Here is a 13,506-nt window from a genome sequence, read left to right as displayed (position 1 = left end):
ACATTGCCTGGTACATAGTAAGTTCTCAATAAATGTTAGTTATGTATCATCATGTATTATATATATATATAACTTATATTCATATATAAGTATGTGTATAAATATATACATATATAAATTATATACATATGTGCATATATAAATTATATGTTGGAATTAAATATATATAGCAAAGGCTCATTTGTTTTATATTTATATAATATTATATTGTATCTTGTATTTATATATATAATTAAGAAAATTTTTCCAATGACGGAAGCTTACTTACTGGGCAATCCTTTTCACTGCTGAAACCACTTAGAAAGGCATTCCACATCACAGCTGACTCTATGGAACTTCTCTCCTTTATCTAAACAGGAATTACCCTGTTCCCTAATCGAAATAATAATCTTAAAATATGTGAATATAATCTATGATCTCCAACCACTATTCTAAAACTGGAAAATTTTCATCTTTTAGACTAAAATCCTTTGATTTTCACTCTCCCTCAGCTATGCCTTTAAACAACAGCAACAACAATAACAACAGATGACCTACATGGACCCTTAGTCCTGGTATTGCTTCATTATCAGTTGGTTCTAGTCTGTTGTTGGTTTAATAACTGCTATATCTCCCAGTTCTCATTTGTGTGGCTCTGCTGGATACAGATATTTCAAAGTAAAAGGAGAACAGTTTTGGAAGTTTATCTTCATGTCAGAAGCTAAAATAGACAATAGATCACAAAGCTTTCACATAAAAATAATGCAGAGAGATATAAACTCAAAATCTGAACTACTGATGAATATACTGAATTCCATTTTCTTTATTTAATGTATCTTTTCTGAGTAATAATGCCCTGGAAATCTCTCCAATTTCCAAATTCCATTTAACTTCCCTCAGGATTCATTATTCCTACAGACTATCCATGCTTATGCCATGGAAATGCTAAGCCTTGTGCCTGGAAATGATAAGCTCTATTATTATAAATTACAAAAGTAAAGTATATGCACATGAATTTATATAGATTTTTATTACTCAAGACAGGATGATTTCTCAAGAGAAAGCCATTGCACCAAATTTTATTAATTAGTCATCACAACTAAAACAGGAAATAGGCAATAAAAGAATTTGATACTAAATCTTGCTGGGACCAGGGGTAGTAGTAAGCCTTCCCTCATCCAATATGCATATCTGCTTATCAGGGTGAAACTGGATTATTCTATGAAAATTTCAAGATATTCCAATGAATACTGACTGTGAATAGACCTTAGAAGAAATTGGCAAATTCAATCACAGTTGGAAACTGGATTTTGATGCGTTCTGAGACAGTCTGATATGGTATTTGGGTCTCCATAAGAGTTTTGTACACTAATGCTGCCGAGGTAGAATTCTGGTTGCTTTTATGGTTCTGATTCATTACATTTCCCCTCTCATCATCAGTATTCCCAGAGGCAGAGAGCAGATTCATTTGCAACTGTGACAGGCAGAAACTGAGTCACTTTCCTTAGAAGGAATGTTAAGTAAGTTTTGGTGTTACTAAAATATGGTTATAAGTTTTCTAGGTGAGAAAATCTCAAGTGTATTATTTGTCAGGCATTAGATTATACTAAATTATCTTTTTTCTACTCTAGCCAAGTGATAGAAATGATATAATATTGGTCGTGGCAGTTTAAATCTAAATAAAGAAAGCACTTTATTGTTATTTCCACACCCCAGTTGCTTGGACTGTGATCTATGATGGAATATTTTTTGGACTATGTGAGCGTCTAACCAGCAACCTGGCAGATGTTTCCTATCTAGGAGATTATGCGGCTCTGGTAACACAATTGTGAGACTACACTGTTTTTCTCCTTAACCTAATTATATCTTTATTTAGCATAGGATTCAGACAATGGGATTTGATAAATTTTCTTTCAATGAATACTTCAAAGTACAATAGGAAGAAGATTTAATATGGTTTTCTAGAATCTGAACATCATTTCTTTGAAAAGTTTGTTTTAAAAGTTAAAATTTAATTAGATATTTTACAAAAGCACATTGTTTTAAACTTCAGCGCAAACGTGGAATTATAAAAGGCTACTGATATGTATAAATAAAATGTGAATGTACCTACTTTGCACTTGTGAATCTCAGTAAAAAAATAAAAAAACATTCACAGAAAACAATGCTAAATATTCTAATTCCAGGAAACAGAGGAAGATTTTCTCCTTGAGACTACCTGTTTAACTTGCTTTTCTTTCTTTATGATTTCTATGGCATCATATTAATGGCTAACCTTTATTTTATAAATGTTATATCACTGATTTGCTTTTTAAACAAAACAGAAGAAAATCATTTAAACTTACAACAGAGGAGAATATCTTTAGCTTTATGTTAAATTATAAATAAAACTGTAGACTGATGAATTTTCAAAATATTCTTTCATAAAAAGACAATATTTTACTGCAACAAAATATTTTAAATTGTCATCTTTAAAATCATGTAATTCTGCAGTGTACACAAATAAGGAATTTAAAGAAATCCTGATGTTGAAAAAATTTTTTTTTTCCTTAAACTTTTCATGTTCTGATGAATAAATAGTAAATGCTGGCTCTGGATGTCTCACATTATCACCAAATTAATTACAAGCTCCCTGAAGATTCAGGTAATTATCCTCACTTCATTCTGCACATCAACTTGAAGAAGTGCTTTAGTAAGTGACAAACTATTCATTTTCTTTCCTTTTACTGTCTAATTCACAGATAATTTTGGTTTCTCATCACTTGAGAAATTTTTTTATTCTAGGTGGTCTTTTGGTTATTTCTATTTTTTTAGTTTACCTAATTCAATTTGAAGGTTATTTGGGCCGGAGTGCCCCCAAACTAACTTCATACCATAAAAACTGAAGTTCCTTATCTTTTAAAGGTATTTACAGGTATGTGTATGTTTGTAAACATCTAATGTTTTATATATATCAAATTATATCATCACAGCAATCCTGTAAGGCAGGCAAAGGAGGTATTTTATAAAGTAAATTGAAGTTGGTAGGAGATGTCACATGACTAAAGCTAAGAGGACCAGAGTAAGTTCTTGTAGCCCTTATGCGCTGGAGACTCATTTGACTGCTGAAGGGAGAAAGAGTCCATAATAGGTATCACTGTTCACAAACTTTGTCCTAAGGGCCAATCGGGCCAAGGGCAGTTTGAATGGAATAGAACAAGTAGTGACTAAGGAATGTGTTTTATTGTTTACAGTTTTACCCCCTCAAGTAGTTCACTTTATTTTTGAAGATCTTTCAGTACTCTGCCTACAGAACTGTAGAGGGATAAGGAAAAATAATATGCTTTTAAACCTTTCTATATCCATTTCCAGGAGACAGGGGACTCCTGAGGGACGCAGCAGTCCTAGTGGAGCTTTGTCCATGGTCACTTAATAGCTCCTCTCCAAGGCATCAAGGAGTCAAGGTCCATCTCCTCAATTTCTTCCTTCTGTTCCACCCCCAAAGTCTGTTCTCTGTGTCTTCCCTTACTTTCTGCCCCGTTTTTGTGTATCTCTCTCAATTCCTTTTACCACCTTCATGCCTTATCCTGCCCTTTGTTACATTCTGGCCTACTCTAAATTTCTTGGGAGAGGGATTTTTCTCCTATAATTCTGTCCTCCTCCCATCTGTTCAGATCACCTCAGAATCTCCAGCTCCCATTCTAGTGATTCCCACCTTACTCTGATTTTCTCAAAGTAATAATAATAGAGAAGAGTATTCACAAATTCATGGTGAAAATATATTCTTTTTAGCAAATACAAAGAAAAAAATTGTCTTATTTTTTCAAATGTTTGTGATTATTGGCAATTTGCTTATGGGTGTGAAAGAATGACTAATTTTTACATCCCAATTTTATTTAAAGTCATAAATTATATATTATTTGAGATAACATTGTACTACCATAATATTAGATAGAAGATGCAGAATATAGCAATGTATTAGTTGCAAAAGTTTATTAGGAAGTAAGCAGAGTTATTTCAAAGAGGGAAGAAGGATTAAGAATATCTATCTGTACTAGATGGATATAATAATCCACAACCTCCAATTTTTGTTCACCTTACTTTGATTATTCCCAATTTTCATTTGTTCAGGTTTAGAAAAGATATGATAGTCAGTTAATCTGAGGATGTTTTCTTCATTTCTTCAAATATATTTTTGGCAAATCATTCTCTGTTCCTTAATAACCTGGCTTCTTGGAAAGATTATATGTACATCCTTTTCTTTCTAACTGAAATTTCTCATGTTCTCAGAGGGAAAGGCAAGAGGCAGTGTTTTAGCAATCTGTCAGCTTTAATTGGAGATAATATGCTTGAGGTCTAGAAGTTTCAAATGAATATGGTGTGCCTATTTTTAACATTTCCCAGATCCAGAGAACTTTGGCCAGAACTCAAAATAAAGGAATATCACAGACCTTGCTCAAAAAAGGTGCTACATTTGAAGTAGAATAGAAAACATAAGGTAGAAAAATATATTTAAAAGAAGCAGGCTTAAGGAAAGAATTGGTATTATATGAAAACTATACTGGTATTATATGAGACTTCAGTAACCAAGAAAACAGCATGCCCTGGTTGGGTTGTGGGGTGGATGGAAGGAGTCAGGAACTAGATAGTCCTTTAAAAAAACAAAAACCAAAAAAAACTTCTAAGGAAGTATCATAAAACCGCTTTACTATATGTTATTATTTAAAAAACCCAAAATCTTAATGAAATATAAAGTCACTGATGCCTCTTATATGATCATTGGACTATGTAAATAAAATAATGGACCTGGCATATTCATTGTTCTCTGGCTTGAAATTCATCATGGGCCCAAGAATTATTAATGATACTATATATTTTGTCAGCATATATGCTATGAAATAGGTTTTAATCATAAAACCATAATGAAAATTGAGTGTATAATAGTGTATGTTTATATAATTAAGAAACTCTTTACACAAGAAAAACAAACACTTTATAAATGTTCCTTTGGATATTAAAAAAGCTAGCAAACTAATAAATCGAAAAGTAAATATATATGTATGTAGGTTCCAACACTTTTAGTCATCAAGAAACTACCTTGTGATACCATCTGGATCGTATCAATAGTCAAGAAACCCACACAATGTTTCTCAAAATCCAAAATGTTAAATATAATTTTAACAGAGGAAAATAGCTAAAACTTTGGTTGTCAATGATAATTTCATAAGATTTTCCCAATTTTTCAAGGTGTTTTACTACTTTTACTTAGGGTCCAGATTTTAAAAAAGGAGCATTAAAAAGTTCTGTTCAGAGAGAGGAATAATGTTGATTATGATGATAGAGTATTATAACATCATTTTTCAGCTTCAGAGAAATTCAACAGAAATTACTCTGAATAATTCTAAGTGAATTATTCACTTAGATTGTTTTTTTAAGTCTCTGAAGAATTTTGGAAGTAGTCAAGGTATAAACTAGCATATACTAAAATTTGATATTACTTCCAGTAAATGCTGGAATCATTTCAATATGTTAAAATATTGGTATGATTCTTCTCCCTATAAATAAGCTCCATCAGCCCCCAAACTTGTGTCTGATCATCATGGCCTAGTGAAGTTACTTCAATGCTCTGATCCCTTTATTATTGGTAGTAAGCTCTAATCACAAAATGATAATAACTTCATATAAAAATTAATGAAACAATTCCACTCAAAAACATATAGTCCATGTAATCCATTGTTTAATAGGGATTTCTATGGTTTAGTTTAATTTTTAAATATAGTCATGACTAAGACATTAAATTATAATTTTAATTATAGGCAAAATGAATTCCAATGCATTTCATCTGAAAGTTATTTACCCATATTTAAGTAAAATTTAACTTAAGCAAGATATTTTCCACTATAATGACTTTATGTAAATTCCCCACTGACTTATAGGCCAGCAATATATGGCACTAGGCTATCAGATACCAGTAGTTTACATAATCATCACAGGAGATAAAGGAATACAGAATACAAACCCTTATCACAATCTACATTTTGTGTATTGGGGTTTATTTAATTTCTAGGACTGTATTTATCAAGGATATATATTTTATGTATTGATATTTGCACAATTTACTTAAAAGTTCTAAACATTTTTCTAAAAAATAAACTAGGATAAAAGGAAAAACTGACCTCCAAGAGAACAATTTCTGGAAGAATGTAGAATTATCAATATGATGCTATTATCTTTACTTGTTTATCTGAAGGGTATTTTGGGTTCAAAACTGTTTTAATTTTTCCTAATTTTATTGGCTTTTAAATTTAATACTGCTAAAATAAGAGAAAAAGAACCCTGATAAATGCCTGAATAGCTAAATTAGATCTCAGAGAACTATGCTACATGGGAATCAAGTGGCTGTAAAAACAATGTCACACGGGAGTGAGATATTTTGTAACATTTTGTCTTTGGGAATTGATTGAGAAGTTCTGGGTTTTTTCAATCTGAAATGTACTGTACCCCAAAGACAAAAGCACACACACATGCACACACACACAAATTCCTACTTTTGTATGAAATCAATACATATGAATGTGAATTACAATATTGTTCAAACCAACTTTGTATGTAATTGATTTGTATGTAATTGATCCTCAAAATAAATTCAATAACTAATTTAAAGTAAAATGAAATATTATCATGTAAATACATAATCAATATAAAAATTGAGATATTTTACATGTTTTCTTTTTATATCTTCAAAATCCAGTAGGCATTTTGCACATATAACACCTCTGAATTCAGACTAACCATATTTCAAGAGCTAATGTGGCTAGTCGTTACCTATTGGATAGTATAGTTGTAGAAGATGTCATTACTATTATATTACTATTGGAATTTAGAGAATATCTTATTCATATATAGCAGAATAAATAAATGCCTACATTAAATGCATGGTCATTGTGACATCAACTTTTTATTGTCAGTTTTTTTTTATCATTGGCCTTTTCTTCTATTCCTACTAAATAACAATAATAATCTTTCTTACATTATAAGAGTTCTTAATAGAGCTTTCTTATTAGTCAAATACAATACTTAATAATTATGGATCACATGTTTACTGCCAATTTCTAAAAACCTTCCAATGTAATAAATATATTGAACTCACTCTTGCATTATCATTGTTAAAGTTCTCAATTGTTGTACTTAGATTTGCACAATTGTGTTTAACAGGGTGTTTCTGTATTTATAAAAATATATTTTCTATTAATATGTAAACTTTATTATTGATATATTATAAACACATATACGTGCCTTTGTTAAAGAGTGAACTTTTGATCCTTTCAGAAATATACCAGCTCTTTTAATAATTCCAAATCAGAGATACCTGTTCAAGAAATTTCTGATGGAATCTAGTAGAAGACTAAGTGGTAGAACACAAAGCAACCTGCTTTTTTTTTAATTGACTATACTTCTCACATTGTATATTTCATTTCTTTAATTCTAAATTTCATTGGAAAAGCATGTCTAAGTCACATCTCCAAGTCAGATGAGGAAAGCCTATTTTAAACCCACCTGACCTCCAGCAATTTGAATAATAATTATGATTTTTAAACGTAGAAGTTCTTGTTTGAAGGAAGATGTGCTATATTAAACTATTTAAGACTGGATATAGTGTCAAGAGTAATTCAAATCAATAAAGGTGTGGACAGAAGCTTAAGATGTCAGCAAGTAGAGAAATAATTATCCCTAAATTTGTTGCAGCATAAAATGGTTTTAGAAGGGAGATGGATAATACTTGCAAATAGTTACTGCTATTTTGAGTTACAAATAAGAAAGTTTAAGAAGAAAAAAACCCATTGAAAATTTAATTAAAACAAACCATTGAGGTATGTAGTCTTCAGTACTGGTCAGATTAGAGAAATAATCACTTTTTTTTAGTCACAGTTATACCACTTACCCAACTTTTTGCTTCTATCTTTACTCTCCTGGCAAAATCATTATGTGTTTAAAGGGAGAGAGAACAAAACAGGTAAGGCTGCAGCAAAAAGGTACAAGGATACAGTCCCTTCCTGGAAAGAGGATTTTGTGGCGAACCATTTCTCCCATAATGCATCCCACAGACCATATATCCACTAGAATAAGAGAGAGGGAAGTGAAGAAAAGGGAGGAAAGTAAAGTTAACTAAGATAATTGATCTCTGAAGGAGAAGGAAAAAGAAGCATTTGATTAGAAGGTACAAATTTTGTCTCTCACCAAAAGTTGGCCAAAAAGGTGAGTTAAAACCAGCAATATAATATCACATAAACAACATCTAGTATAAGAACTCAAATTAATTTTTTAAAGTTACTTTATGAGTGCCTTAGATTGCCCTTTAGTACCATAAAATGGTAGCATGGAAAAGCAGCAGCTTAACCAAAAGTATCTCCATGCCAGGTGACAGCTAAAAGCCACCAAAGGGTTTTCGATGTCATTTGCTGGATGCAGAGAAAATAATCTTAATAGACCCTTAGGGATGGCTGTTTCCATTTTCTATTCTATTCAGTTACACGGAATAGGGCAACTAGAGACCCCCTTTTTTTTGGTCCAAAATAAGGTACATGCAACCAAATCCAAGAAACTAGGAAATGGCTGGAACCAAGGTTTAGGCAGAAATATTGGAATCCCTGGTATTCAAGACTTAGTTTTTCCTTCAGAAGTTATTCTTGTAAATAAATACCCATTTTGGTTTCCGTTTGAAATATTTCTTGAAATATTTCAAGAAAAAAGATGCATAAATAATTTGCACATGTATAAAGGAGTCAGGACATAAAGTATTATTAAAGTGTTAAAAAGTTGTTACACACATATGTTCCTCAATTGTCATACTTGTTAACAAAACAGGCTTCACTTTCTCTTACTAATCTTTACCCTCTTCCAACTCGCTTTTTAGTAAGGACAAAGGGAACTCTGGGGCAGAAACATTAGGCTAAAATGCTCCTTGGAGAAGGAAGGCAGGGTTCGGTGCACAGGGTAGCTGGGCATGCCTGTTGTCAGAGCAAGCAGGTTCTTCTGCATGATAACCTTTATCCTGTATAGAGGTGAGAGCAGCACAAGGGTGTTAGGTGTGCTTTCTGCATGGATCAGAAGCCAAAAAACTAAGGCAGGAACTTGCAATCCTTTCTAGTGAGGGAAGAACAAGGGATGAGATCACATGTCATCTGTACAGCAAAGGTCTGAAAATACATAATAGCAAATTCAGAACACCCTCTCCCCCAGATTCTTGTAGATTCTTGATTTCTTGAATTTTTTAATTCATTCCCACTTTGATTTTTTTAAAATAACTTATGAAGAATGTATACAACTATCTTCTTTTCCAAATAAGTTAGGTGTGGTATTGCCTTGGGAAGAGGACTAGATTTTCCTCTTCCAAGTCAAAATGGATTAGAATTCTGCCATTGTCCAACAAAGTAAACCTGACCTTCCTAAGAACGCTTTCTCTTCCTCTGCACAAATGCACAAAAGTATTGGCTTTCTTCTAACCCAGAAGGGCACAAAGAAATTTTTTAAAACGTTGGTGGCCAGGGAATTTTCATAAAAGTACTCTGTAGCACCTACACATAAAAATACAATGATAATTATTTCTATAAAACTTGTAGATTGCCAGGAACTAAATAGAATAGAATATCAAAATGAGTATGAAAGGTACATTGAGTGCATATATACAATTCTAATTTAAGACAAGTTTAATTCCTAAATATAGTGGATGTGTTTTTTAATACACCTCATTACTTATTAGAGATATTCTTTTCAAAATAATATATTGCAATGCTTTCTAATAAGTATTTTTATAAATCCTTCATTTTAATAAAATCAAATTGGAATACATTTTGAAGATTCTTTCTACCTTTTCTTTTAAAGTGTTCATGATTTTCTTCATAAAATCAATAGCGTAAAATTTAATACTTTTCTCTCTCTATGGTTTTAGAATTTATAAAAACTTACTAGGCAATTGCTACCTTAACTATTACTTATGGAACACTTTAAAGTATTAAAGAAATTCTTATCCAACTTGAACAATTTGGATTATTCTAAATTGACTGTGCATTGAGCATTTGTGAATATTCTTGCTCCAAGGATTTGTGGTATCTTTTTATTTGTCTTTTCCTAAGACTAGAGCCATCAATCTAAGAAGTGACATAAAGCCAAATGGCTAAATGCAGTAGATAGATTTCTTCCTGTTTATACTCACTTTGAGCTGAGCTGCCACCTAAATAGCAATTTTTCTCAATATCTATAGCATGTATGCTAATCAGCATCCACTTGACTGTTTAATCAGACTCCCTTTACAATTCTTCTTAGCTATGACATTTCAGTGTTCTTCTAACCAAGCTTACTTCTCAGAAACATACTTTACATGTTTAATGAGTGGTTCTTCATAGTAATATTTTTTTAAAAACCTCTGAATATGAAAGCTGGCAGCCTTATTTTTTAAAAAGTTCATATACATGAGACAGATCATTACTCTTGGCTATCTAAAACACATACTCATTTTCTTCACAGTTTCTTTGGCTGGTACTCAGAAGCATCCTTACCGTTCTCCTTGTAGCCCATTCCCAGAATAACCTCGGGGGCCCTGTAATAACGTGTCACCACATAAGGAGTCATCATGAAGCTTGTGCCTGCTGTCCTGGCCAGTCCAAAATCTAGGATTTTCAATGTACAATCAGACTTGACTACAATGTTACTTGGTTTCAAGTCCTGACAATAGGAAAAAGAGAAGATATTAAAAGCTAGCATCAAATGGAACATGTGATTTCCATCTACTCATTCAACATGGCAGTCTTGCAATAGCACTGATGGGTACCCGCCTGCCATTGACTGTAGAGCCCTACGTAAAGCAAAAGAGTACTTCCCAAAAGAAGTTTACAATTAGTTTTGAGATTTCTTTGTTTTAACATCCTCAGAAACTTTTTTAAACCCAGAAGAGAATTGTATCATTTTTACAATTTAGGCTCATCTTGGTAAGAGGTTTTTAGAAAAAAAACCATCATTTATTGTCATCTGTTAGGCTTCTCCTTATGGCAACATAAACCTTTTAGTTTATACTTCATTTCTAGGCCAGACAGAAGAGCAGATCAGGGCTGCTGTCTTTATGTGACCAGAAACATTGGAAATGAACTGTCTTGTTTCAGCTGCACATATGACTCTGCCAGTCAGAATTTCTGAGAAGCCTTGGAAGCTGACTCTCAATGAGCTGAAATAAAATGTTAAACAAAACCAACTACAGTGTGCTAAAGTCTCCTCCTACACATTAGTGAATTATGTGCTAATTCTATAGTAAAATAAATGAAGTACATTATATTTAACCAAGCTCCCCTACATAAAGAAAATAACCTACAGTTGCTCTTTCTCTTCTCCACAAGCATCTTCATTATAATTCTGGACTAAGTATTCTTACCCTGTGAATAATTCCAGCAGAGTGAAGGTGCTTGATGCCACACAACATTTGGTATAGCAGGTAAGACATTCGCTCGTGGTCTAACTCCATCTGAATCACCTGACACAAGTTGGCATCCATCAGTTCCATTACTAAGTAACTGCAAGGTAAATCCACATTGTAAGTTCCAAATCACAAGACATGTGAAGTCCTTCAAACAAGTCAGGATCCTCTCCTAAATCTATCAGTTTCCGAACTTCCCAGCTCAACTTTTGACTGAATTAAGTATATGAAAAACCTCCAAGTATTGCATGCACGTTAGCCATGGTAACTCTACCACAAAGATGCTAATAGAAGTAGCATTTATTAGTGTGTGGTTCCTGTCCGTATATTTTCTACCTTCATCTTGTTCTCATTTTACTCTGAATTCCCTGAACTCTTTCCTGTGTATTATGATTACAAATAAGAAAAAAAATTCAGAATAGCATCTTCCATTAAACGCAAGTTATCTGTGTTAAATAAGACAACGTGCTAGGATTCACTTCCTCTCCTCTGCTTATTGTCATTATACTTCTGGAAGGTTTTTTTGCACAAAATCAAAGGTACCACAAAAATAGAAAGAAAGATTAAGGATGATTTTTTATCATGTCCGTCATTAATATTTCTCAAAGTGAATTGACTCATTCTAGAAAGTTCACAGAATAAATTAAAAATAAGTAAAAATATATAATAACTAGTAAGGCTTCCCTGATTCTGACTGAACTAAAGAACATGGGGCAACAAAGCACAAAGAGCCATAAGGCCAGAAAGTAGCAGAAGTGTCTTTCCAGGAAGAAGCGGCAGAAACAGAACCTTCTCTCCTGTCACTGGATCCCTTTCATTTGCCACCAGTTCTTACCTCCCTTTGATCTCTACAAGGGATTTCATTCATCTGATTTTTGTCAATATCACTTGAGTTATTTGAATGTTATGCTCCCCTTCCTTCATGAGTTTTGTTACTTACACATCTTGGAACTCCTCCAGCGTTTTCTGCGGTGTGAAGACATTTAATAAACTAATAATCTGGAGAAGAGACAGTGGAAGGGACAGAAGAAGGAGAGAAAGAAAAGGGGAGAAAATTAATTATTTAAAAAGCATATTTAAACAAGCACTTATTCCAACTCAAAGTCACATATTAGTGCTATGGTGGATATAGAAAAGTCAGAAAAATTTTCTAGAACTGTCTCATAGAACATTCAAAAACGTATTCAGAAAGGACATGTAATCTGTCTTCAGGTTAAAATGCAATTAAAAAGCTCAAATTCTTAGGCAGAGAAAAGAGTCACAGAAGATATATGATTGTGATATTGCTTTAGAGTGTGATTCTCCTTAGTAAATATAGGGTTGTAATGTAACTAAACAAAAAAGAGGAAAAGCCATGTAAGAAAAGTAAGGCAGCAGTGAAATAACCAGCAACACTTAGCAAGGCTATGTCTTCCTCTAAATGAAAAGGTGGTGTTTAAGTCAAGGAGATGTTCTATGTTAAGGAGGTATTCTAAGTCAAGATTTTTTTGTGTTGCTACTTTAGTTTTTTTGCTTCTATTTCACACTCAAATATTATTTAAACTAATGCTCCAATGGTATGTGTAGGGAAAGGTATATCTTGGATGATATCAATGATGAATTTAATGGCAAGTGTATTTTAAGTTATAAAAATGATTTTTTAACTTTTTTGTTTCCTGCTTTAGTTATTTTATATATTAGGTAGTAAAGAAGTTTACCTTCTAGCATAAGTAAATGTTAAAAGGAAAAAACCTTTGTTTTATGCAAATAGATTACATACATAAATAACTCAAAATTGTCTTTCAGCTAAATATTCTGTACTCAAGTGCCAGTGGGAAATAAAAATAAAAAATATAGATAACAGACCTCTACTTATTGGATGGATGCAACCATTTCACAAAAACAAATTTAAGATGTGTACATCTTTAAAACATGAACTAACGAATTTCAATAAAGTTCATAAGTGGTATAGAAACACGAAGTAATAAACAAAACAAAATGATTTTCAATATTGGAGAAATGCAGTCAATCTAAGGAATGCTTTAGGCCTTCAGTAGTTTCCAATTATTGAGGAATTACTGAGAAAAACAATCACAACACTATCC

The 13,506-nt window shown here is 32.4% G+C and overlaps 1 protein-coding gene across 6 annotated transcripts in view; it reads right to left on the bottom strand.

The window, feature by feature from the left end:
• Positions 1-13,506, bottom strand: part of MAPK10 (mitogen-activated protein kinase 10) — a 338,212-nt gene that overhangs the window by 71,835 nt on the left and 252,871 nt on the right. For 4 of the 6 annotated variants that reach the window (XM_024764172.1, XM_024764177.1, XM_024764176.1 and 1 more), the window contains 3 exons: positions 12,363-12,421; positions 11,381-11,519; positions 10,515-10,680 (listed from right to left, as the gene is read on the bottom strand). In XM_024764172.1, coding sequence (XP_024619940.1) covers positions 10,515-10,680; positions 11,381-11,519; positions 12,363-12,421 — 364 coding nt within the window. Of the gene's footprint in view, positions 1-8,003; positions 8,076-10,514; positions 10,681-11,380; positions 11,520-12,362; positions 12,422-13,506 lie in introns of all 6 variants that reach the window. The other 2 variants (XM_024764175.1, XM_024764173.1) reach the window with 1 other exon arrangement.

The sequence above is a fragment of the Neophocaena asiaeorientalis genome, unplaced genomic scaffold (genome assembly GCF_003031525.2).
Source record: "Neophocaena asiaeorientalis asiaeorientalis breed wild unplaced genomic scaffold, Neophocaena_asiaeorientalis_V1.1 scaffold296, whole genome shotgun sequence".
NCBI lineage: Eukaryota > Metazoa > Chordata > Mammalia > Artiodactyla > Phocoenidae > Neophocaena > Neophocaena asiaeorientalis.
This window is presented reverse-complemented; position numbering and strand designations above follow the sequence as displayed.